General features: G+C 48.1%; 1 protein-coding gene across 1 annotated transcript in view; it reads right to left on the reverse strand.

The window, feature by feature from the left end:
* Window positions 1-18,052, reverse strand: part of AXDND1 (axonemal dynein light chain domain containing 1) — a 108,501-nt gene extending 90,449 nt beyond the window's left edge. The window contains exons 1-3 of the mRNA XM_062190224.1: window positions 17,889-18,052; window positions 16,976-17,148; window positions 16,166-16,269 (exon numbers count right to left, since the gene is read on the reverse strand). Of these exons, the coding sequence (XP_062046208.1) occupies window positions 16,166-16,269; window positions 16,976-17,148; window positions 17,889-17,961 (350 nt within the window). The 5' untranslated portion in view covers window positions 17,962-18,052. The remainder of the gene's footprint in view (window positions 1-16,165; window positions 16,270-16,975; window positions 17,149-17,888) is intronic.
* Between the last annotated feature and the right edge of the window lie 6,839 nt (window positions 18,053-24,891).

Raw genomic sequence — 24,891 nt, forward strand, 5'->3', positions numbered from 1 at the left:
GGTGGCGACAATTACTGAGAACCAAAAGCTGATTCTGGGGCAGGTGTACGGCTCAGTGGTTATGTCGCTGCCTGGGACACCCACATCCCAGAGCAGAGTGCCGGGTTCAAGACTCAGCTTCCTGTCAATGCACATCCTGGGAAGCAGCGGTACAGGCTCAAGTGCTTGGGCCCCTGGTCCCTGCCCCCAACACGGGAGACCTGGCTTCAGTTCTGGGCTCCTGGCTTCTGCCTGGCCCAGCCCTGGCAGCTGCAGGCATTTGTGGAGTGAACCAACAGATGGAAGCTCGCTCCCCCTCCTCTCTCTCACTCCAACTCTTTCTCTCTGCCTTTCAAATAGAATACAAATAAAATTATTTTTAAAGCCTGATTTGGATTTGGGTAAGCAACTGAAGAGCCTAAGTATTTCAAGTAGGGAGAACAAGACAAAGGCACAGGGTGACCAGAGGACTTTAAGGAGTTATTCTATCTAGCTGAAGAATGAAGAATAGGCCGGCGCCGTGGCTTAACAGGCTAATCCTCCGCCTTGCAGCGTTGGCACACCGGGTTCTAGTCCCGGTTGGGGCGCTGGATTCTATCCCGGTTGCCCCTCTTCCAGGCCAGCTCTCTGCTATGGCCCGGGAAGGCAGTGGAGGATGGCCCAAGTGCTTGGGCACCCGCATGGGAGACCAGGAGAAGCACCTGGCTCCTGGCTTCGGATCAGCGAGATGCGCCAGCCGCAGTGGCCATTGGAGGGTGAACCAACGGCAAAAGGAAGACCTTTCTCTCTCTCTCACTATCCACTCTGCCTGTCAAAAAAAAAAAAAAAAAAAAAAAAAAAAGAATGAAGAGTAAAGACAGCATGGATTAGAGAAGTATATTCAGGGGCCAGACCACGGAAAGCCTTGTGCTTTACTCTTACAGAATAGAACGACTTTGATTTTTTTATGAGCAGAGAGGGAGGGGGGAGGGTGTGAGCATGCACTCCCATCCACTGGTTCACTCCCCACACGCCCACAGCTGGACTGGGCTGGGCCGGAGTGCATTAACAGGAAGCAGGAACTGGGAGTCAAACCCAGGTACTCAGATGTGGGATGAAGATGTAGCCTAGTTTTATTAAAGAAGCAGTGTATCTAATTATTTTTAATGATGATGGTCCAACAAATACAACTGTTTCCTCTAAAAATAAATTGTGCATTAACGCAGTAATGTATAGAAATACAAAGGGTTCCTAAAGCAACCCTTTAAGAAAATTTGTCTAACAGTTAGCAAACCAACACATCCTGGCATCTAAGCAATGTTTTAAGGGCCTTTTTTGTGACTGTCTCAAGCCTAAATAAAGGTGGAACAAAGAATTATGACAATTGGGAAATAAAGATCTCCCATGTTCCCCCTGCACGTACCCAAATGAATCAGTACAGCACTATAGTTATCAAAAAAATGTTTGCGGGTTTTTGTTTGTTTGTTTGCTTTAGTGATATCTGAGCCTTTAAAAAAGGTTTCTGCTAAACACTGTGTATTTCAGGATCTTTCTGGGGCACTAGAATGTCCTGTTGCCAAGAACTCTGTATGTCACATTAGCTGCCAGATGAGCCTGCCCTCAAAGTACACCCTTCCCTTCATTCCATAATATCATTCTAGAAGACAAATGTCAAGTGTAACGCTAGGGGCAGATGCTGGATTGGCTAAGATGCCTGCATCCCACATCCGTGTGCCTGGGTTCAGTTCCTGGCTCTAGATCCTGATTCCAGCCTCCTGCTAATGGGGTGGTGATGGTTCAAGTGACGGGGCTGCTGTCACCCACAGGGGAGACCCGGATTGTGCTCCTAGCTCCTGGCTTTGGCCTCAGTCACTGCAGGCATTTGGGGAGTGAAAAAAAACCATTCTAAAGATGATGGACCATCAGCTTCCATCACATCAAACAAAATATGCTGGAGAAGTTGGCTGATACAACTGGTTTTTTGTTTTTTGTTTTTGACAGGCAGAGTGGACAGCGAGAGAGAGAGAGAGACAGAGAGAAAGGTCTTCCTTCCATTGGTTCACTCCCTAAATGGCCGCTACAGCCGGTGCGCTGCGCTGATCCGAAGCCAAGAGCCAGGTGCTTCTCCTGGTCTCCCACACGAGTGCAGGGTCCAAGCACTTGGGCCATCCTCCACTGCCTTCCCAGGGCACAGTAGAGAGCTAGACTGGAAGAGGAGCAACCGGGACAGAATCCGGCGCCCCGACCAGGACTAGAACCCGGGGTGCTGGCACCGCAGGTGGAGGATTGGCCTAGTGAGCTGCAGCGCCGGCCACAACTCTGTCTTGTTAGCAAAAAATAATGAATGCTTCATATAAGCATATTTTAAAGTTACTGGAAAGTGGAATTAAAAGATGTTTTATGCAGAAATTTTTTGAAACTCAGTTTTTTTCATAACACACACTGGGTTCTGGGTGTGGATTCCCCCCCACAAACCTCTGCCCTCTCACAAGACTCTGGAGGGCGGAGTGAGGCAGAAGCCGTTTTCCCTGCCACGTCTGAGCCTATTTCTCAGACACCACGTGAAGCGGCTTTCGTGAAGCGACATGCCAGAATCCCTCCCCACCTGTCCACGTCTACAGACACAGGGCAGTAACCACGCAGTGCCGGCATCCTCATTTTAGCTGCCTGGTCTTCAGCTCACAGCTAACAGGGTGTGGACTTTTAAATTGAGATGTAACATAAGTCACAAAATTCACCCTTTTAAAAGGCACAGGGGCTGGCGCTGTGGCGTAGCAGGTAAAGCCACCACCTGCAGTACTAGCATCCCATATGGGCCCCGGTTTGAGTCCTGACTGCTCCACTTCCCATCCAGCTCTCTGCTGTGGCCTGGGAAGGGGAAGATGGTCCAAGTCCTTGTGCCCCTGCACCCAGAGGAAGCTCCTGGCTCTGCATCGGCCCAGCTCTGGCCATTGCAGCCACTTGGGGAGTAAACCAGTGGATGGACGACCTCTCTCTCCCTCTCTCTCTGCCTCTCCTTCTCTCTCTGTGTAACTCTTTCAAATAAATAAATCTTTAAAAAAAAAAAGGTACAAATTACAAGTTTTCAATGCAGTCCCAAAGATACAGTATCTACTTTGAGAATATTTCCATCACCCCCAAAGACACACCATGCCCATCAGCAGTTATTCTCCAACCTCCCTGCCCCTAGCCCCTGACACCCAGCAATCAACTTCCTGTCTCTGGGACTTTGCCGAGCCTGGACATCTCATACGTACAGGAACGCATAATACAAGCCATCTTGGAACCGGCTTCTTTCACTTAGCATAATGTTCTCAGGGCTGCTGTAGGGAGGATCAGTACTTCACTCCTTTCATGGCTGAGTAATATCTCATTGCAGGGACAGGCCTCATTTTATTTACCCATTCAACAACTGACAGAGACAGTGGGTTGTCTTTTTTTTTTTTTTCAGTTATCATTCTTTATTCAATGAGTACAATAAGACCTTTATTTTTATCAGTAAATTTTTAAGAAAGATAGAAAATTATAGATACCATATAGTTACCACAAAGAAAACCACCACATAGTTTTATTAAATCTTTAACAATAAATATATTCAGATACTATAAGGAAATAAGATACAAAGGAAGGACTGTAGTGCTTCGGTTACCTTTAACTCCATGCACTCTTTTTTTTTTTTAGAAAACATTTATTTAATAAATACAAATTTTGAAAGTACACCTTTTGGATTATAACAGTTTTCCCCCCATAACCACCCTCCCACATGCAAACCATCCTATCTCCTACTCCCTCTCCCATCCATTATTCATTAAGACTCATTTTAAATTATCTTTATATACAGAAGATCAACTCTATACTAAATAAAGATTTCAACAGTTTGCACCCACACAGACACACAAAGTATAGAGTACTGTTTGAAGACTAGTTTTACCATTAATTTGCATAGTACAACACATTAAGGACAGAGGTCCTACATGGGGAGTAAGTGCACAGTTACTCCTGTTGTTGATTTAATAATTGACACTTATTTTTGATGGAGTGATCACCCAAGGCTCTTGTCATGAGCTGCCAAGGCTATGGAAGCCTCTTGAGTTCACAAACTCCAACCTTATTTAGACAAGGCCATAATCAAAGTGGAAGTTCTCTCCTCCCCTCAGAAAAAGGTACCTCCTTTGATGGCCCCTTCTTTGCGCTGGGATCTCACAGAGATCTCTCATTTAGGCCATTTTTTGCCACAGTGTCTTGGCTTTCTATGCCTGAGAAACTCCCATGGGCTTTTTTTTTATTATTATTATTATTTTTATTATTATTAAAAGCTGCCTGCCCTCAGATGGTAGATGCAGAGTTACTTCACTTCACCTTCACACTCTTTCTTTCTTTCTTTTTTTTTTTCTTATTTGATAGATAGAGTTAGACAGTGAGGGAGAGAGAAACAGAGAGAAAGGTCTTCCTTCTGCTGGTTCACCCCCCAAATGGCCGCTACGGCTGGAGCTATGCTGTTTCAAAGCCAGGAGACAGGTGCTTCCTCCTGGTCTCACATGTGGATGCAGGGGCCCAAGCACTTGGGCCATCTTCCACTGCCTTCCTGGGCCACAGCAGAGAGCTAGACTTGAAGAGGAGCAACTGGGACTAGAACGGGGTGGCTATGGGATGCCAAATGATTAACCAAGTGAGCCATGCACAGGCCTCTCTCATGGGCTTTTTTTTTTTTTTTGACAGAGTGGACAGTGAGAGAGAGAGAGAGAGAGAAAGGTCTTCCTTTTGCCGTTGGTTCACCCTCCAATGGCCGCCGCAGTAGGCGCTCTGCGGCCGGTGCACTGCGCCGATCCGATGGCAGAAGCCAGGTGCTTCTCCTGGTCTCCCATGGGGTGCAGGGCCCAAGGACTTGGGCCATCCTCCACTGCACTCCCTGGCCACAGCAGAGAGCTGGCCTGGAAGAGGGGCAACCGGGACATGATCGGTGCCCCGACCGGGACTAGAACCCGGTGTGCCGGCGCCGCAAGGCGGAGGATTAGCCTAGTGAGCCGCGGCGCCGGCCTCTCATGGGCTTTTTAGCCAGATCTGAATGCCTTAAGGGCTGATTCTGAGACCAGAGTGCTGTTTAGGGTATTTGCCATTCTATGAGTCTGCTGTGTGTCCCGCTTCCCATGTTGGATCATTCTCTCCTTTTTAATTCTATCAATTATTATTAGCAGACACTGGTCTTATTAATGTGATCCCTTTGACACTTAATCCTATCTTTATGATCAATTATGAACTTAAACTGATCACTTTAATTAGTAAAATGGCATTGGTACATGTCAACTTAATGTGATTTGGAGTACCATGGCACATTTCTGGCTCTACCATTAGGGGTAAGTCCAAGTGTGCATGTACCAAACTGTACGTCTCCTCCCTCTCTTATTCCCACTCTTATTTTTAACAGGGATTACTTTACACTTAAATTTAGACACCTAAGAATAATTGTGTGTTAATTAAAGAGTTCAACCAATGGTATTAATTAGAAAAAGGAAATACCAAAAGGAATAAAATAGTAAGTTGTTCCTCAACACACAGGACAAAGGCTGATCAGGTCATTGTTTCTCATAGTATCAGTTTCACTTCCACAGGTTTCCTTTTAGGTGCTCAGTTAGCTGTCACAGATCAGGCAGAATATATAATATTTGTCCCTTTGGGACTGGCTTATTTTACTCTGCATGATGTGTTGCAAATGACCGAATTACATTTTTTTAAACCACTGTGTAATATTCTATAGAGTACATATCCCATAATTTCTTTATCCAGTCTACTGTTGATGGGCATTTAGGTTGATTCCATGTCCTAGCTATTGTGAATAGAGCCGCAATAAACACTGAGGTGCAGATAGCTCTTTGATTTGCCAATTTAATTTCCCTTGGGTAAATTCTGAGGAGTGGGATGGCTAGATCATGTGGTAGGGCTATAGTCAAGATTCTGAGGAATCTCCAAACTGTCTTCCATAGTGGCTTTACAAGTTTGCATTCCCACCAATAATGGACTAGTGTGCCTTTTTCCCCAGATCCTCACCAGCATCTGTTGTTAGTTGATTTCTGTATGGAAGTCATTCTAACCAGGGTGAGATGAAACCTCATTATGGTTTTGATTTGCATTTCCCTGATGGCTAGTGATCCTGAACATTTTTTCATGTGTCTCTTGGCCATTTGGATTTCCTCTTTTGAAAAATGTCTATTTAGGTTCTTGGCCCATCTCTTATGTGGGTTGTTTGTTTTGTTGTTGTGGAGTTTCTTGATCTCTTTGTAGATTCTGGTTATTAATCCTTTATCAGTTGCATAATTTGCAAATATTTTCTCCTATTCTGTTGGTTGCCTCTTCACTTTCCTGTTTCTTTTGCAGTACAGAAACTTCTCAATTTGATGTAATCCCAGTTGTTAAATTTGGCTTTGACTACCTGTGTCTTTGGGGTCTTTTCCAAGAAGTCTTTGCCTATGCCTATATATTGCAGGGTTTCTCCGATGTTCTCTAAAAATCTGATGGTGTCAGGTCATAGACTTAGATCTTTAATCCATGTTGAGTGGATTTTTGTGTAAGGTGTAAGGTTGGGGTCTTGCTTCATGCTTCTGCATGTAGAAATCCAGTTTTCCCAGCACCATTTGTTGAATAGATTTCTGGTGTTTCTATTCTGTCCCATTGGTCTATCCATCTGTTTCTGTACCAGTACCATGCTGTTTTGATTATAACCGCCCTGTAGTATGTCTTGAAATCTGGTATTGTGATGCCTCCTGCTCTGTTTTTGTTGTACAAGCTTGCTTTAGTCATTCGAGGTCTCCTGTGCCTTCATATGAATTTCAGCATCATTTTTTCCAGATCTGAGAAGAATGTCTTTGGTATTTTGATTGGCATCACATTGAATATATAAACTGCTTTTGGAAGAATGGACATTTTGATGATATTGATTCTTCCAGTCCATGAGCATGGAAGATTTTTCCATTTTTTGGTATCCTCTTCTATTTCTTTCTTTAAGATTCTGTAATTCTCATCGTAGAGATCTTTGACATCCTTAGTTAAGTTTATTCCAAGGTATTTGATTGTTTTTGTAGCTATTGTGAATGGGATTGATCTTAGAAGTTCTTTCTCAGTCGTGGCATTGTCTGTGTATACAAAGGCTGTTGATTTTTGTGCATTGATTTTTATATCCTGCTACTTTGCCAAACTCTTCCATGAGTTCCAATAGTCTCTTAGTAGAGTTCTTTGGATCCCCTAAATAAAGAATCACATCATCTGCAAAGAGGGATAGTTTGAGTTCTTCCTTCTCAATTTGTATCCCTTTAATTTCTTTTTCTTGCCTAATGGCTCTGGCTAAAACTTCCAGGACTATATTGAATAGCATCTCTGTCAGGTACTGGATCTCAGTGGAAATGCTTCCAACTTTTCCACATTCAATATGATGCTGGCCATGGGTTTTTCATAAATTGCTTTGATTGTGTTGAGGAATGTTCCTTCCTTTTTGTTTTTATTTTATTTTTCATTTGACAGAGTTATAGACAGTGAGAGAGACAGACAGAGAGAAAGGTCTTCCTTCCATTGGTTCACTCCCCAAATAGATGCTATGGCCGGCACCGCACTGATCTGAAGCCAGGAGCCAGGTGCTTCTTCCTGGTCTCCCACGCAGGTGCAAGGGCCCACGCACTTGGGCCATCCTCCACTCCCTCCCAGGACACAGCAGAGAGCTGGACTGGAAGAGAAGCAACTGGGACTAGAACCCAGTGCCCATATGGGATGCCAGTGCCGCAGGTGAAGGATTAACCAAGTGAGCCATGGCACCAGCCCATAATGTTCCTTCTATACCAAATTTTCTTAGCATTTTCTTCATGAAAGGGTGTTGTATTTTATCAAATGCTTTCTCTGCATCTATTGAGATAATCATATGGTTTTTCTTCTGCAGTTCGTTAATGTGGTGTATCACTCTGATTTGCAAATGTTGAACCATCCCTGCATACCAGGGATAAATCCCACTTGGTCTGGGTGGATGATCTTTATGATGTGCTGTTGGATTCTATTGACTAGAATTTTATTGAGGATTTTTGTGGCTAGTTCATCAGGGAAATTGGTCTGTAATTCTCTTTCAATGCTGCATCTTTTTCAGGTTTAGGAATTAAGGTGATGCTGGCTTCATAGTAAGAATATGGAAGGATTCCCTATCTTTCAATTGTTTTGAGTAGTTTGAGAAGAATTATAGTTAGTGCTTCTTTAAATGTCTGGTAGAATTCAGCAGTGAATCAATCCCATCCTGGGCTTTTCTTTGTTGGGAGGGCCTTTATTACTGATTCAATTTCTGACTCGGTTATGGGTCTGTTTAGGTTTGGTATGACTTCTTGGTTCAACTTAGGTAGGTTGTATGTGTCCAGGAATCTATCCATTTCTGATAGATTTCCCAGTTTGTTGGCATACAACTCTTTGTAGTAATTTCTGATGACTCTTTATTTCTGTGGTGTCTGTTGTTACATTCCTTTTTTTTCTTTTCTTTCTTTCTTTTTTTTTTTTTTTTTGACAGGCAGAGTGGACAGTGAGAGAGAGACAGGGAGAAAGGTCTTCCTTTTCCATTGGTTCACCACCCAATGGCTGCTGTGGCCGGCACACTGTGGCCAGTGCACTGCACTGATCCGAAGCCAGGAGCCTGGTGCCTATCCTGGTTTCCCATGTGGGTGCAGGGCCCAAGCACTTGAGCCATCCTCCACTGCACCCCCGGGCCACAGCAGAGAGCTGAACTGGAAGAGAAGCAACCAGGACAGAACTGGTGCCCCGACCAGGACTAGAACCCGTGGTGCTGGCGCCGCAGGTGGAGGATTAGCCTAGTGAGCTGTGGCACTGGCCACATTCCCTTTTTCATCTCTAATTTTATTGATTTGGGTCTTCTCTCTCCTTTTTTTTTTTTTTTTTTTTGGTTAGTTGGGCCAATGGTGTGTCAATTTTATTTTTTCAAAAAACCAGCTCTTCATTTTGCTGATCTTTTGTAATTTTTTTTGGATTCAATTCTGTTGATTTCCTTCTAATTTTAATTATTTCTCTTCTCCTACTAGTTTTGGGTTCAGTTTGCTGTAATTTTTCTTTTTTTTATTTATTTGACAGAGTTATAGATAGTGATGCTGCAGTTTTTCTAGATCCTTGCAATGCACTGATAGCTCATTTACTTGGTGCCTTTCCAATTTCTTGACGTAGGCACCTGTTGCTATAAACTTTCCTCTTAACACTGCTTTTGCTGTATCCCATAAGTTTTGATATGTTGTGTTGTTACCTTCTTTTGCTTCCAGAAAGTTTTTGATTTCTCTTTTGATTTCTTCTGTGACCCACTGTTCATTCAGGAGCATGTTGTTCAGTCTCCATGTGTTTGCATATGCTCTAGAGATTCCTGAGTTTCTGATTTCCAGCTTCATTCCATTGTGATCAGAGAAGATGCATGGTATGATTTCCATTTTTTTTTTTTTTTTAATTTTCTGAGACTTGCTTTATGGCCTAGAATGTGGTCAATCCTAGAGAAAGTACCATGCACTGCTGAGAAGAATGTGTATTCTTCAAGTGTAGGATGAAAAGTTCTATAGATATTTGTTAGGTCCATTTGGTCTGCAGTGTCATTAAATGTTTCCTTATTGATTTTCTGTCTGGTTGATCTGTCCATTGCTGAAAGTGGGGTATTGAAGTCCCCCAATACTATTGTATTGAAGTCTAAGTCTCCCTTTAAGTCCCTTAACATAGCTTTTAAATAGCCAGGTGCCCTGTAATTAGGTGCATATATGTTTATAATAGTTAAATCTTCCTGTTGAAGTGATCCCTTAATCGTTATATAGTGCCTCTTTGTCTCTTTTAACAGTTTTTGTGTTAAAGTTTATTTTGTCTGATATTAAGATGGCTATACCAGCTCCTTTTTGGTTTCTGTTGGCATGGAATATCTTTTTCCAACCTTTCACTTTCAGTCTGCATGCACTTTTATTGGAAAGATGTGTTTCTTGTAAGCAGCAAATAGATGGGTTTTGTTTTTTAATCCATTCAGGAAGTCTGTGTCTTTTTTTTTTTTTTTTTTTTGACAGGCAGAGTGGACAGTGAGAGAGAGACAGAGAGAAAGGTCTTCCTTTTGCCGTTGGTTCACCCCCTAATGGCCACTGCAGCCAGCGCACTGCGGCCGGCACGCCTTGCTGATCCAAAGCCAGGAACCAGGTGCTTCTCCTTGTCTCCCATGTGGGTGCAGGGCCCAAGGACTTGGGCCATCTTCCACTGCACTCCTGGGCCACAGCAGAAAGCTGGACAGGAAGAGGAGCAACCAGGACAGAATCCGGCGCCCCGACTGGGACTAGAACCCGGGGTGCTGGTGCCTCAGGCAGAGGATTAGCCTATTGAGCAGTGGTGCCAGCCCAGTCTGTGTCTTTTAACTGGAGAGTTGAGGCCATTTACATTCAATGAGACTATTGGTAAGTAGTGACTTTGTCCTGCCATTTTTCCAAAGATATTTCGAATATATACTTTGAACTTCCTGTGATCTTTTATTGAGAGATTTTCTTCCTTTACCTTCTTTTGTATTTTTGACCATGTTTCTGTGTTTCTGTGTGTAACATATCTTTAAGCATCTTTTGCAGGGCTGGATGAGTGGTGACAAATTCTTTCAATTTCTGTTATGAAAGGTCTTTATTTCACCTTCATTCACAAATGAGAGTTTTGCAGGATATAATATTCTGGGAAGGCAGTTTTTTTCTCTTAGTACTTGAGCTATATCTCACCATTCTCTCCTAGACTGTAGAGTTTCTGATGAGAAGTCTGCTGTGAGTCTAATTGGAGATCCTCTGAGAGTAATCTGGCATTTCTCTCTTGCACTTTTTAGAATCTTTTCTTTGTTTCACTGTGGTGAGTTTGATTAGAATGTGTCATGGCGGGGATCTTTTCTGTTCATGTTTATTGGGAGTTCTGTGTGTTTTCTGTACTTGGACGTCTCTCTCCAAACCTGGGAAGTTTTCTGCTAGTATCTCACTAAAAAGGCCTTCTAATCCTTTCTCTCTCTCTCTCTCTCTCTCTGCCTTCAGGAACTCCTAGAACCCGAATGTTGGATTTTTTAATAGTATCCTGTAGATTCTCAACAGTATTTTTTAGATTCCTAATTTCCTCTTGTTGTCTTTGGTTTGACTGTATACTTTCCTGTGCTCTGTCTTCTAAGTCCAACTCTGCCTCAGATTCTGTTTTTAAGGCTCTCAACTGCATTTTTTATTTGTTCTATTGAATTCTTCATTTTGATTTCTCTACAATATCTCAATTTCATGTTTCATTGAGTTCTTCATTTTGATTCCTCCTTAAGATTTCATTTTCATGAGAGATTTTCTTTCACATCCTGCATGAATTTCAGTAGTTTGTGTGTTTGTTTTTGTTTTGATTACTTCTAAGTATTCTTATCATCAATTTTTTGAGTTCCATTTCTTGCATTTCTTCTACCTCATTGACTTCATAATCCTGTATTGAAGTGTCATGTCCTTTTGGGAATATGATGTTGTCTTCCTTCCTTATTCTTGTTTCTTGGATTGTTGCGTTTGTTGTCTGGCATTTGTGGAGATACTGATTGGTTTCTTTTTTTTTTTTTTTTTTTTGCTGTGGCGGCTTTTTTTTATTGTACTGTGACTATGTAGATAAGTGGACTGTCTGCTTTTAGCGAATTTCTAGAAGCTTGTGGTAGGTGTGGCCAGAGAACTCTGTTCAGTTCTTCAGGGTTAAGTGTTTCAACCCAGGTTTGGCATAGTAAATCTTTTCTCTTTTTTTAAGCAGAAGGGAACTATTTCCACTCAGCTGAGCTCTTCTCCTCGATGGCAATCAGTGCCTGAGTGCTACCCTCAGTAGGTATAATATTCATCTGCTCGCCGGCACCATGGCTCAATCGGCTAATCCTCCACCTGCAGCGCCGGCATACCGGGTTCTAGTCCCGGTCGGGGTGCCGGATTCTGTCCTGGTTGCCCCTCTTCCAGGCCAGCTCTCTGCTGTGGCCCAGGGGTGCAGTGGAGGATGGCCCAAGTGCTTGGGCCCTGCACCCGCATGGGAGACCAGGAGAAGCACCTGGCTCCTGGCTTCGCATCAGCGAGATGCACCGGCCGCAGCGGCCATTGGAGGGTGAACCAATGGCAAAAAGGAAGACCTTTCTTTCTGTCTCTAGGTCTCTCACTGTCCACTCTGCCTGCCAAAAAAAAAAAAAAAAAAAATTTCATCTGCTCTGTCCCAAGGACCACACAAAGGATCTGTGCAATCCTCAGTGTAAGTTCAGATTCCCCTGCAACGTCTCTCACTGGGTAGCCAGGGCCACCTGAGCTTGTGGCATCTCCCACCGAGAGTACTCAAAGTCTCAGCCACACCGTTGAGTTCTCCCACACACCTTTATTTATTTATTTTTTTTCACAGTCTCAGTTCAGAAGCTCCGCAGTCACTAGGTCTTAGCCTCCTGTTATTACTCCCCACCAGAGTCAGATTTCTCTGCTCGGCTGATTGCTGGGCACAAACACAAGCTGGCGCAGCTGTTACATATGTCCAAAATGGCGCCTGCTCTATCAGCCTGTACACCTTTGTAAGGTAATTGGAGAGAAAGAATCATGTCTATACCGTCCCTTTTATTTTTTCTCTCCTCTAGTTAGGCTGGTATACTTTCTCCCATGGGGCTTCAAGCCTTGTTCTCTCTAGGCTCTTCCTGCTGCTCTTCCACCAGTGTCTCAGGCTACTGAGGTCTCGTCTCACCTCATTTTCCAGCACTGGTGCATAGGCTCTCAGCTGTTGGAGTCCCGAGTCGTGGGCGCCCACACCCTCCACGCAGGTCCACTGTGTCCCTCTAATGATGGAAGATTTTCCTGTGCCGTTTTTTTCCTAACTCTTCCCTGAGACTACACTATCTCCACTTTTATTAAACTATCTTCTCCTGGACTGGATCAGTAAGCTCCCTCCTTATTCCACCTTCTTGGAACTGCCCTGGGTTGTCTCTTTCTGATGCTGTTAATGCTTATGTACAAGTGTTTGTACAGACATGTTTTCAGTTCCTTGGGGTATGTAACTAGGAGAGGATTATTGGCCATGATGGTAAGTACGTGTATAAATTTTTCAGGACTTGCCAAACTGTTTTTCAAAGGTGCTGTACTGTTTTACTTTCCCACCAGCAATGTATGACACGTGATTTTCCAACTTTTTTTAAGATTTATTCATTTGAAAGGTAGAGTGATGACAGAGAGGGTGAGACAGAGACAGAGATCTTGCAACTGCTGGTTCACTTCCCAAATGGCTCTAACAGCTGGTGCCAGCCTAGGATGAAGCCAGGAGCCAGGAACTCCATCCAGGTCTCACTTGTGGGTAGTGGAGACCCAAGTACTTCAGCCATCCTCTGCTGCTTTCCCAGGCACATTAACAGGGAGCTGAGTTAAAAGTGGAGTAGTGGGGACTTGAATCGGTGCTCTGATATGGGATGCTGGCATCTCATGTGGCAGTTTAACCCAGTGCACCACAACCACAGCGGCTTCACCTACATAGCGAAGGCTCACGCTTTTCTATTTTGGCCATACCAAAGGGTGTGGAAAAACAGCCCATAGTTTTGCTTTGCATTTCCTTATTGGAGAGTGACATTGATCATCTCATGTGCTTACTGGCCATTTTTATGTTCTTTGGACAAATGTCTACTCCAAGGGACACACTTTGCTCAGAGCTCTTTGGGGTAGTAGCTTCCCTGGAGGGCCAATCACACCCCTTTTCTGGGAGTTTTCTCACAATCTCTGCTTCACACCAGCTCCTTTAGCTATTCCAATAATTCTGTAAATACCTTGCTTAAAATACCAAGATTTATTTATTTATTTATTTATTTATTTATTTATTTGAGAGGCAGAGTTACAGAGAGAGAGAGAGACAGGAGAGAGGTCTTCCATCTGCTGGGTCATTCCACAAATGGCCATAATAACTGGAGCTGGGCCAATCCAAAGCCAGGAGCCAGGAGCTTCTTCAGGGTTCCTGCATAGCTGCAGGGGACCAAGGACTTGGGCCATCTTCTGCTGCCCTCCCAGGCCATAGCAGAGAGCTCGATCAGAAAAGAAGCAGCTGGGATGTGAACCACTGCCCATGAATGCCAGAGCCACAGGTGGAGACTTACCCTACTACATCACAGCGCAGCCCATGAGTGATTTATTTTTTAATTTAATGCTGGCTGATAGAGCTATGGAAAAATATGACTCAGGGCATGCTGACTTCATTGTTTTTTATTTTATTGTTGTGCTCTGGCTATCTGAGGCTGCTGGACAAGTTACTTTTTTGCAATAAATAAAATTAGTTGTACATCTAATTAGTTCTCCATTGGTATCGCAACAAGGTACCACAAACTTTGCTTAAAACCACACAAATGTATTATCTTACAGTTCTGTCGGTTGGAAGTCCGAGCCAGGTCTCACGAGGCGAGAGCTGAGGCATGCTGCTGGGGCCGAAGCATGCACTTCTGGGTCACCTGGGCTGGCAGAACTCAGCTCCTCGCAGCTGGCGAGCTAAGACTGCTGCTTGCCTGACAGCTGTCAGCTGGGCCTCCGTGGAAAGTCAGGTTTTGCCGGCAGCCAGCTTCATTTCTTGGCTCGTGTTGCCTTTCTCCCATCTTCAGAGCCAGCAGCGGTGGGTTCAGATCCTCACACACTTCCCTCTTCTGTCTCAGCCCCGGGGCCACTCAACTGCCCTCCATGTCCACTTCCAAACGTCAGGCCATTAGGCCCAGTTTGATTTCAGAACCATCGCTCCAGCTCAGGTACCTTAATCTTTATCATGTGGTTGAAGACCGCTGTGCAGTGGCAGGTGTCTGTCCCCGGGTTCTGGGGCACAGTGAGGACACCTGGGGTGGCGGGGGCCAGGGGGGACATCACCCTGCCTGGTCTATGGATTCCAACTCAGAAGCCAGCTGACGTGAAAACTTTAAGGTCAGCTTATTGCCCTGTTCAGATGCAGCTGATTAGTTTTTCAATACTGCAAACATCTCATAACCACTAATAACGGTAATCGTGATCTGAGGGACTTGCTGATGCGAATGCTCCCAGACACAAAGGCTAAGAGGCCAAGTGTCCGCCGCCCTTGGCAGCCCTGTAATTGACGCCTGCTGGTATTTCCTGGGCTCCTGGATGCACTCTCTCCTTTGTGCTTTGCAGTATTCCCAGGAGGCGCACGAAATGCAGCAAGCCTGTCGTTCCTTCTACACAGATGAGAAAACTGGACTTCAGAAAAGCTAACTGACCTGCCCACCGAGGGTAGGCTTCAACACTGCTTCCAGATGAGGCCAGGGCTTGCAGGGGCTCGACGGACAGGTGAAGAACACTCACAGAACGGGCAGGCCACAGCTGTCACGGGCAAATGCTGACACAGGTGACACTGTTAGGGATGACGTAAACAACAAATAACATTCGCTGACCTGCTCCAAACAGTGCAGAGGTGAGGGCTTCCCTTCAAGGAAGGCAAGGAATTAATAAGCATTCATTCCTCCAGGTCTCCCAGCTCCCTTGCTCTCTCCTCCAGGATGTAGTAAAAGATACGCACACAGATCCAAGGGACACAAAAAGCACTCTACCTGCACTGCCTCTTCCCTCTCAGTAGGCTGCGACAAGCAGTATGACAGCGCAGGGACCAAGACACAAAGCCACACAACCAAATTTAAATGCACAAAGGTATGTACAGCCAGAATTTGCCACCGTCCTACCGATGAGCAGACCCAAAGTAGTGGTCATCTGCCCTTCTGGACTGTGCTCTGACTCACCAAAGATACTGCAAATTTCGGGGTTGGCACTGTGGTGCCAGTGGGGTAAGCCACTGCCTGCAGTGTCAGCATCCCGTATGGGCACTGGTGTGAGTCCTGGCTGCTTCCAGCCAGCTCCCTGCTTAAGTGCCTGGGAAAGCAGCGGAGAACGGTCCAAGTGCTTGGGCCTCTGCACCCACATGGGAGAATAGGAAGAAGCTCCTGGATTTGGCCTGACCCAGCTCCCACTGTTGGGGCCATTTGGGGAGTGAACCAGTGGATGAAAGACCCTTCTCTCACTCTATCTCTCTAAATCTGACTTTCAGAATAAATAAATCTTTAAAAAAAAAAAAAGATACTGCAAGTTTCGTAATGTATGAATCAATCACTTTCCCCATCCTAACCCTCCCATGGAACTCCTATGAAATAAGAAAATGACTCTTTATCTCCATATACTCTGCCACCTTCCCTCTTTACCTTCCAGCTCCTGTTAGGGAGACGGGATGGTCAATCAAGTATTTGAATTTATTCCTTCGAACAGGGTGATGCCAGACATGGTCTACAGGGCGAGGAAGGGTACCCTGGGGAAAAGCAAAAACACATGAATGCCCAGCAGAGGGCGCTCCAGCCAAATAAATCGACTCAGTTCTGCAAATCTACATTGAGGGCATTTGGATACTCTGGAAAAAAATAAAGTGGAATTCTTATTTATTTATTAATTGGAGAAAGACTGAAACTAGAACAATTCTATAGTGAACAAAAAATACTAAGAGTAATAATGATCATTTTGGTAAATATACATAAAAAGTTAATGCACAGATTCGTCTTAAAAAGCATTCTATCAAAGATCTGAGTTTTTGATCTAGGAAATTAAAAAAAATTTTTTTGAAGGGAGTGGGCAGTTAGACAAGCAACCAAGAAGCCCACACTCCACACTGGAGCGCCTGGGGTTCAATCCCTGGCGTCAGGTTCTTCCGACTCCAGCTTCCTGCCAGAGCAGACTCAAGTCAACTGGGTTCCTGCCACTCCTAGGCCAGACCTGGGTTGAGTTCCCAACTCCTGACCTTGGCCCCACTCCAACCCAAGCTGTTGTGGGCATTTGGTGAGTGGATCAGCAGATGGGAGCTCTCGCTTGCTCGCTCTCACTCCCTGATTCTCAAACAAAAATAGAACAAAAAGATTGAAAGGCCACCCGTAATATCTAACACCCCTCGACAAAGAGCTAGTGAGCTGGGTAACAAAAAGATACCGTCCCCAGGGACTCTCCTGGCGCACGTGCGCACGCACCTTTGGGGTTTTACTTTTCTTAAGGGGCAGTAAGTGTTCGGGACAGGGCCCAGCGTGGGCCGCGTAGGTCAGAGAGAGAAGAACTTCTTCCGGAATCGACTCGTCCCTCAGCGACGCGGGAAGGGGTCTGGAATGATCCAGCATGTTTGTTTTCTCCTTTAGCTCAGGAAGACCTAAGAAAATACATAAGAGAAAGAAAAGGTAGTTTTGCGGAGAGCTGGACAGAGCCTTCTAGAACCACCTCGCCAGCCCCATCCGTGTGTCTCTAAGACAGCCACGTGGCTTCTGGTCGACGAGAACAGCAGTGATATTTAAAACGCTGAACGCCAGCCAGCCACGAGAAATACCGTCAGAGCCTATTAGGCCACCGAGGCCGGCCAGAACCTGTTAGGTCACTGGGCCTGAGAGGGCCGGGCGTAGACGGATCAATGTCGGCCGGCAGCCTGGGGCAGTCCAAGCTGCAGGGACAAGGCACTGCAAACTCCAGCGAGGAGGCTCTCTGGACATCCACGCCCCCCTCCTCAGGTGCAGGTGGCGCTCTGCGCCTGCCCAGCAAACGGCTTAAGAAGGGGCTCTGTGGGGCCACCGCAGGTTAACGCCCTGGCCTGAAGCGCCGGCATCCCACATGGGCGCCGGTTCGAGTCCCGGCTGCTCCACGTCCGATCCAGCTCTCTGCTGCGGCCTGGGGAAGCAGTGGAGGATGCCCCAAGTAGCTGGGCCCCCGCCACCCACGCGAGAGAGCAGATCCGCGCGGGGCTCTCAGCTCCTGGCTTCATCTGCCCGGGCCCGGCTGCTGTGGGCACTGGGGTGGGAATCGGCAGACGGGAGGTCTCTGTCTCTCTGCCTTTCAAAGAGACAACACAGAAAACAAAGCCGACGGCCGGAACGGGGGCTGCGGGACCCTCGGAGTCACCTCCCGGCTCCTCCTTGGCCAGGGCCGCTTTGAACGCTTTGTCCTCTAACGGCGGCGTCTTCGGCAGCGACATCACCGGCCGTGGCTGCCAACACCCTCCGGACGGAGAACTCAAACCAATGGCTTCGTCCTGAGAAAAACGCCAAAACCCACGCCGAGGCCCGTCGGCGCGCCGCCTCAGACGCGCGGCCACGGGTCACCGCCGGCCCGGCTGCCCGCCGCGGGGCGCCCCGCGTTCTCGTGGGGTGCGGGGCTCAGACACCCGCAGCGCGCCGGCTCGGGGCTCCCCGTCCCCCGCAGGCGTCCCCCTCACACGCGCCTCAGGAAACCGACGCCGGCGAGCCGCCCTCGCCAGCCGCGGACGCGCCTGCGCCGGCGGCCGCGCCGTTTCCCGGGACTCCCCGCGTCGTCATGGAGACGCAGGACCCCGCGCCTTAGCAACCGCGGCGTGGGCTGCCCTCGGCGGTGCCTGCGGACGACGCTCCCTCCAGCAGGCCCAGCCGGCATCCCTGCGCGTCAGCGCCTGCGTTCGGACAAACGCTTCCTGGGGGTGCAGTCGCCGGCCACGAACGGGTCTCGGCCCGGCCAGTGCGCAGGGAAGATCCGGCGCCCCGAGTGTCCGTCTCACTGGTGCCGGGGCCCTCAGTGCATCTGGAGATGAGTCGCATCGTTGCGCCTTGTGTCTCCAGATTTAAGCCCCTGGTCCCTGTGTCCTGGTGAGCATCGGTGAGAAACGCGGGCAGAGGCCAGAACAGCAGGCTCTGCGGACTGGGGAGTCCCCTCTCACAGCCTGCGGGCGGCTCGCCTGTGCGGGTCCACCTGCTGGGAGTGGGCACAGAGGACCAGGCTGGAGGGCGGCTCTGGAGAAGGGTCCATTTAGGAGCTAGGGGCACACTGTTTGCAGTGCCATTAAGACATCGGTGGGGCTGGCGCTGTCGGGTAGTGGGTAAAGCCGCCGCCTGCAGTGCCGGCATCCCATATGGGCACTGGTTCAAGACCCGGCTGCTCCACTTCTGATCCAGCTCCCTGCTATGGCCTGGGAAAGCAGTAGAAGATGGCCCAAGTCCTTGGGCCCCTGCACCTGCACCCACGTGGGAGAAACGGAATAAGCTCCTGGCTTGGGATCAGCGCAGCTCCGGCCGTTGGGGCCATTTGAGGAGTGAACCAGCGGATGGAAGATCAAACTCTCTCTCTCTCACTCTACCTCTCTCTATAACTCTGATATAAATAACTCTTTAAAAAATGACATCTGTATGGAAATGGGAGGTAACTCCTTGATTCTACATGAAAGTACTTCAAAAAGTCTGTGGAGCTTATTTTGGTCCAATTTTTTTTTAAATCCACGCATGGTGTTTCATTATACACTTCCGTGAACTTTTTCGTGTATGTGGCTCTGAAGCCCTTAGTGATAGAGCTAAAGTTAAATAGATGAGAACATAAACAAGAAATATGACAAGACAATCACTGTTGAAGAATACAATTGCTACTCCTGGGGGAGTAATTCTGAATTGCACCAAGGAAACCCTAAAATGCCATAAGGTAAAATATCGAGGTCTTTCTTTGACGGAAAATGCCATAGCAAAATGTAAGATGACCAGTTGAGTTTTCCTAGAGTGCACCAACAGGCAAAGTAATGGTCAGTCATTTTTTTTTTTTTTTATTTGAAAGAGTTACACAGAGAGGGAAGGAGAGGCAGAGAGAGAGAGAGAGGTCTTCCATCCACTGGTTCACTCCCCAGATGGCCGCAACGGCCAGAGCTGCGCCGATCCAAAGCCAGGAGCCAGGAACTTCTTCTGGGTCTCCCACGTGGGTGCAGGGGCCCAAGCACTTGGGCCATCTTCTACTGCTTTCCCAGGCCTCAGCAGAGAGCTGGATCAGAAGTGGAGCAGCCAGGACTTGAACCAGCGCCCCCATGGGTACCAGCACTGCAGGCAGCGGCTTTACCTACTAGGCCACAGCACCGGCCCCATGGTTAGTCATTAACAGGGCCAATTATGCCTATCGATGTTGGTGACTTTTGTCCCAGCTTAACACCAGGTAGCAGTAGGGCCTTCCTTGAAAATCTCAGAAGCCAGTGTGGTCACCAAACATACCCTCATCTGGGGGGGTGGGGGATTGGGTGTGCTTTTGCACCAAAGCTCTTTTATTTATTTTTTAATTTTTTTTGACAGGCAGAGTGGACAGTGAGAGAGAGAGAGAGAGAAAGGTCTTCCTTTGCCGTTGGTTCACCCTCCAATGGCCACTGTGGCCGGCGCACCGCGCTGATCCGAAGCCAGGAGCAAGGTGCTTCTCCTGGTCTCCCATGGGGTGCAGGAGCCCAAGCACTTGGGCCAACCTCCACTGCACTCCCGGGCCATAGCAGAGAGCTGGCCTGGAAGAGGAGCAACCGGGACTAGAACCCGGTGTGCCGGCGCTGCAGGCAGAGGATTAGCCTATTGAGCCGCGGTGCCGGCCACACCAAAGCTCTTTTACCAACTCGTTTTCTCAACACGTGGACAGGAATTTATACGGGTGTCTGCAGGCACTCACAAACAGCACGCAAAGTTCCCTGGAGTCAGAGTGGGAAGGAGGCCGGTGTTCGTATCTAACCTATCTTTAAAGCGGAGGTATCAGAACTGGCACTGCAGGGGCTGCTGGGGCAGGCTGGGCCACCCATCACTAGAGACTTGACTGCTGCTGTGATCCGAGCCTCTGTGCAAGGAATGTTCTAACTTCACATACTGATCATGACGGCCCCACTCTGCGACTTTTGGTGGGCTCCCTAGCCCACGGGTGCTGCTTCGATGGAATACCTGAGACTGGGTCATTGATAAAGAGCCCATTTATGTCCGTCCCACAGTTCTTTAGACTGGGGAGTGGGAGATCAAGGCGTGCTCAGCTGTGCCCTCCGGTGGCCGAAGGAGGAAGCACAAGAGCCAAAGCTGCGGGAAGTGGGGTGACCTCCCCAAGGTGACCCCAGGGACAACAGCTGAATTTGAGAGGACACCCTCCAGCCTAAGGGGAGGCGTCATCATCTTGCCTCAAAACTGGTTTGCCCTGGTCTTAAAAGGCACGCATCCATGCCAATGATCGTCACCTTTTCACTGGAACCCTGAAGTCCATTTCTAGCTGTTGCAGGCAGGGGTTTTACAAGCAAGTAAAAGGATCAAGTAACCAGGCCCATGGCAGGGAGAAGCCCGCTCAAGTCAGCTAGTGTCACTGCTCTTGTTGTTTGAATGAAATGCAAGCCTACAACAGGGCCACTCTCCAGTTCTTTGTCATTTGTTCCACTGCTCCCCTCGATGAGCTCAGAAGAGAACGGCCCTGTTACCTGCCTCCTCCGGGCTACTTTCAGCATCTAAAGCTGACGGAGATTAAGATGAAGAGTGGTATGAGTTAGTACTGAATCTGCTTAAGACACTTTATCTTGTGGGACAGAGCACTGGTGCTCTCTCTGCCAGGAAGTGAGCCCAGTATGAGTTAGTCCCGAATCTACTTAAGATACTTTATCTTGTGAGACAGAGGCCTCCCGTGCACTGGCGCTCTCTCCAGATGCCAGGAGGTGGGAACTCAATCAGGGTCTCCCATGAGCATCAGGGAGCTGCTCCCAGGGTGCACCTAGAGCAGGAAGGTGGCTCAGAGGCTGAGCCAGGGCTCCAGCCCAGTACTCTGACGTGGGGTGTGGGCACCCCCACTACTGTGTTCACTGCTGGGCCAAACAGCTGTCCCCAACATATTTTTAAAAAAAAAAAATATTAAGCCAGGGACCAGGAGCTTCCTCCAGGTCTCCCAGGTAGGTGCAGGGGCCCAAGGACTTGGGCCATTTTCCACTGCTTTCCCAGGCTACAGCAGAGAGCTGGATCAGAAGTGGGGCAGTCGGGTCTTGAACTGGCACCTATATGGGATGCCAGCACTGCAGGCGGTGGCTTTTCCTGCTGCGCCACAGCGCTGCCCACCCCCAGACTTTAAAAACAGACATCAGGGCCGGCGCCGCAGCTCACTAGGCTAATCCTCCACCTTGCGGCGCCGGCACACCGGGTTCTAGTCCCGGTCGGGGCACCGGATTCTGTCCCGGTTGCCCCTCTTCCAGGCCAGCTCTCTGCTGTGGCCAGGGAGTGCAGTGGAGGATGGCCCAAGTGCTTGGGCCCTGCACCCCATGGGAGACCAGGAGAAGCATCTGGCTCCTGCCATCGGATCAGCGCAGTGCGCCGGCCGCAGCGCGCCAGCCGCGGCGGCCATTGGAGGGTGAACCAACGGCAAAGGAAGACCTTTCTCTCTGTCTCTCTCTGTCCACTCTGCCTGTCAAAAAAATAAATAAATAAAATTAAATAAAAAAAAAAAAAACAGACATCAGGAGCCGGTGCTGTGGCACAGCAGGTAAAGCCGCCACCCATGATGCCACCATCCTACATGGACTGCACCTTATATCCTGGTGCTCCACTTCCGATCCAGCTCCCTAAGGCCTGGGAAAAGCAGCAGCAGATGGCCCCAGTGTGTGGGTTCCTGCTACTCGTGGGAGACCTGGAAGAATCTCTTGGCTTTGGCCTGGCCTAGCCCTGGCCGTTGTGGCCATCTGGGGAGTGAACCAGCAGATGGAAGCTGGGGTTCACTCACTTGCTATCTCCACCCCCACCCTTTGTCTTTGAAACAAATACATTAAAAAAGACATTATGTTTTTTCCAAATATATTTATTTGCCATATTCACATATGCACTATTTTTCCATTTTTAGTTTAAAATTAATGCTAATACAATGCCTACGACACATAGTACCAGTGATTTCCAGGGGCAGGGGAATTAGGGAAACCAGAAGTGAGAAGGAGTCACCTAAGACACCCTTCGTTACAGAAACACCTTGTAGAAGCCACCTCAGGCCGACGTGGCCTCTGCTGCTCCGGGATGCTATGCGTGAATGTGCAAAACGGAGGTCACGCAGAACTGCCCACGGGGCGGAGCCTCCGCCAGGGCTTCCACTCTTCCCTTTGGACAGCGGATTGGCACCTTAGCACAGGGGACTACACGGCCGGGGCGGGGCGGGAATGGCCTGTCTCGCGGGTCTCTGAAACCAAGCACGGCCACGGGGCAGGGAGCCAGCCGTCTGCCGACCACACAGTGTGGACGGAGTAACGCGGGAGGAGGGAGCCGCCCTGGAGGGGGGCAGGGGCAGCCTCGGGTCCTCCAGAAACCATCCCACTTCCGAGGTCGACCCGGACTCCTCCTCAAGCCCAAATCAGCTGTTAGACAGCATGTCACTGCAGGAAGGACTTACTGAGCAGCTGAAGTGCAAGCATCCGCACGTTGTGTCCGTCATTGTCGCCGGGACTGCGCTCAGGGAGGGCAGCAAAGGCCCCACCCCCGTCTCCCCGGGCCAGCTGCGCGCTACCTGCTCCAGCGCCCAGGCCTCTGTGGTATTTTGTGTCACAGAAGGGCGTCAACACTACTACCCGACACAAGCGTGGCTGATGTGAACAGCTAATCAAATCCCTGTCAGTCATCCGTTCTGGAGTCGTGAACGTGAAACCTAGAGATGAGACCCATGACGGAACACCGGGACACGTCTTTGCGTGTGTGCACGTAGATGACATGAGACTGCAATGGCCTGGTCAGCTAGTCACGCCATCGTCCCTGCAGAACCGTGTGTGTTCCGAGACTCGGCTGTCAGAGCTCAGGCCTCGTCAGCCTCCAAAACCTGACTGCAAGGTGCACCCGCCGGTTCTCAACCCCCAGCTAACGCCTCGGTGACAGCAGCAACGTCATCTCTTCTGATTGCTGCCTGCTCTAGCGTGAAAGCAGAAAAAGCGTCGAGCTGTTGGGGAAGGTGCAAGCGAGCGCGCGCCTGACCCGAGGGAGGAGGTGAGTGTGGGACAGTGTCCTGTTCCACCTGCACGACGCCGAGTCATGCTGAGCCCTCGTCCCCACCCCAGTCTACGGAAAAGCACTGGGCGTGTTCCCGGGAGTGAGCAGCATCTGCAGTCCAGGCACACCATCTTTCTGAAGGCAGCAGGAAGGGCCTGGGGGTCAGTGATGAAAGGAAGACAGCAAGGAGGCCGCGCTTCTGCCAGGGCTAGTGCTTCGCAGCAACCACGTGAGGTAGTTGTCACCTTTCTCCACAGACCAGGGAGGCTCTGCCGTGGTCACAGGGCTGGGATGCACCAGGCTCTCCCAGCCACGAGCCCACGCTCTTCCCACCCACCTACTGTGGTTTTCAAACAGGGTGTTCTGGAGCAGGACGGAACGGATGTACCAACAGGAGCTCCAGGCCCACGATTCCTCTCCAGGTCAGAAGGAGCTGTACTGTATGTGTTTCACAAGTTGGCTTAAGTGCAATGATTTTTTTTTTTAAATGACTATAAATCAAAACTTTAAACTCTTACACTGCTAACAGGCCACCTCATGATTATAATCACATTAGTTTACCTTTATCATCCACCACCTCGTGTACACAAATCAACTGCACTGTGCACACAATTACTTACAACCAAACAAAATAAAGACACTCTTTGTGCCAAAGGCCTCTCAACAACTAATAAGTTACATCTTTTAAAGGCAATGTAGACCAAATGAGCCAATTTTAAACACATGATACTGTTATAAAGACTTCAAGATTCAATTTCTCAGGCAACATCTTACAATTAATGAAAACTGAAAACATGACATGAATTGTGCAACACAATGTATGCTTGCCAGCACAGATTGTTAATACATTGTACTTTGTTAATCTGCCCATTTTTACCTTGCAAATACTGAAAAAGGACAAAACACTCCCCCCAATCCTTTTGCTGCCCACTGTTAAGAGTTACTGATGTGTTTAAGCACAGCATCAATTTTCTAGTTAAATTCTAATGAGGCAAGCAACCTTACCAAGGCAACTGCAGGACATCAATTCAACAACAAGCAGACCTGTTTTACTTCCTAATCCAGGATGGAGAATACCAGTATCTTAACAAATTTAATCCTACACACAAGGGTCACGGGAGACCAATTAGCAATCTACCAAGGAAGGGAAATACTGCACATACTACTCA

Source organism: Lepus europaeus, chromosome 5 (assembly GCF_033115175.1).
Source record: "Lepus europaeus isolate LE1 chromosome 5, mLepTim1.pri, whole genome shotgun sequence".
In the NCBI taxonomy this organism is placed as follows: Eukaryota; Metazoa; Chordata; class Mammalia; order Lagomorpha; family Leporidae; genus Lepus; species Lepus europaeus.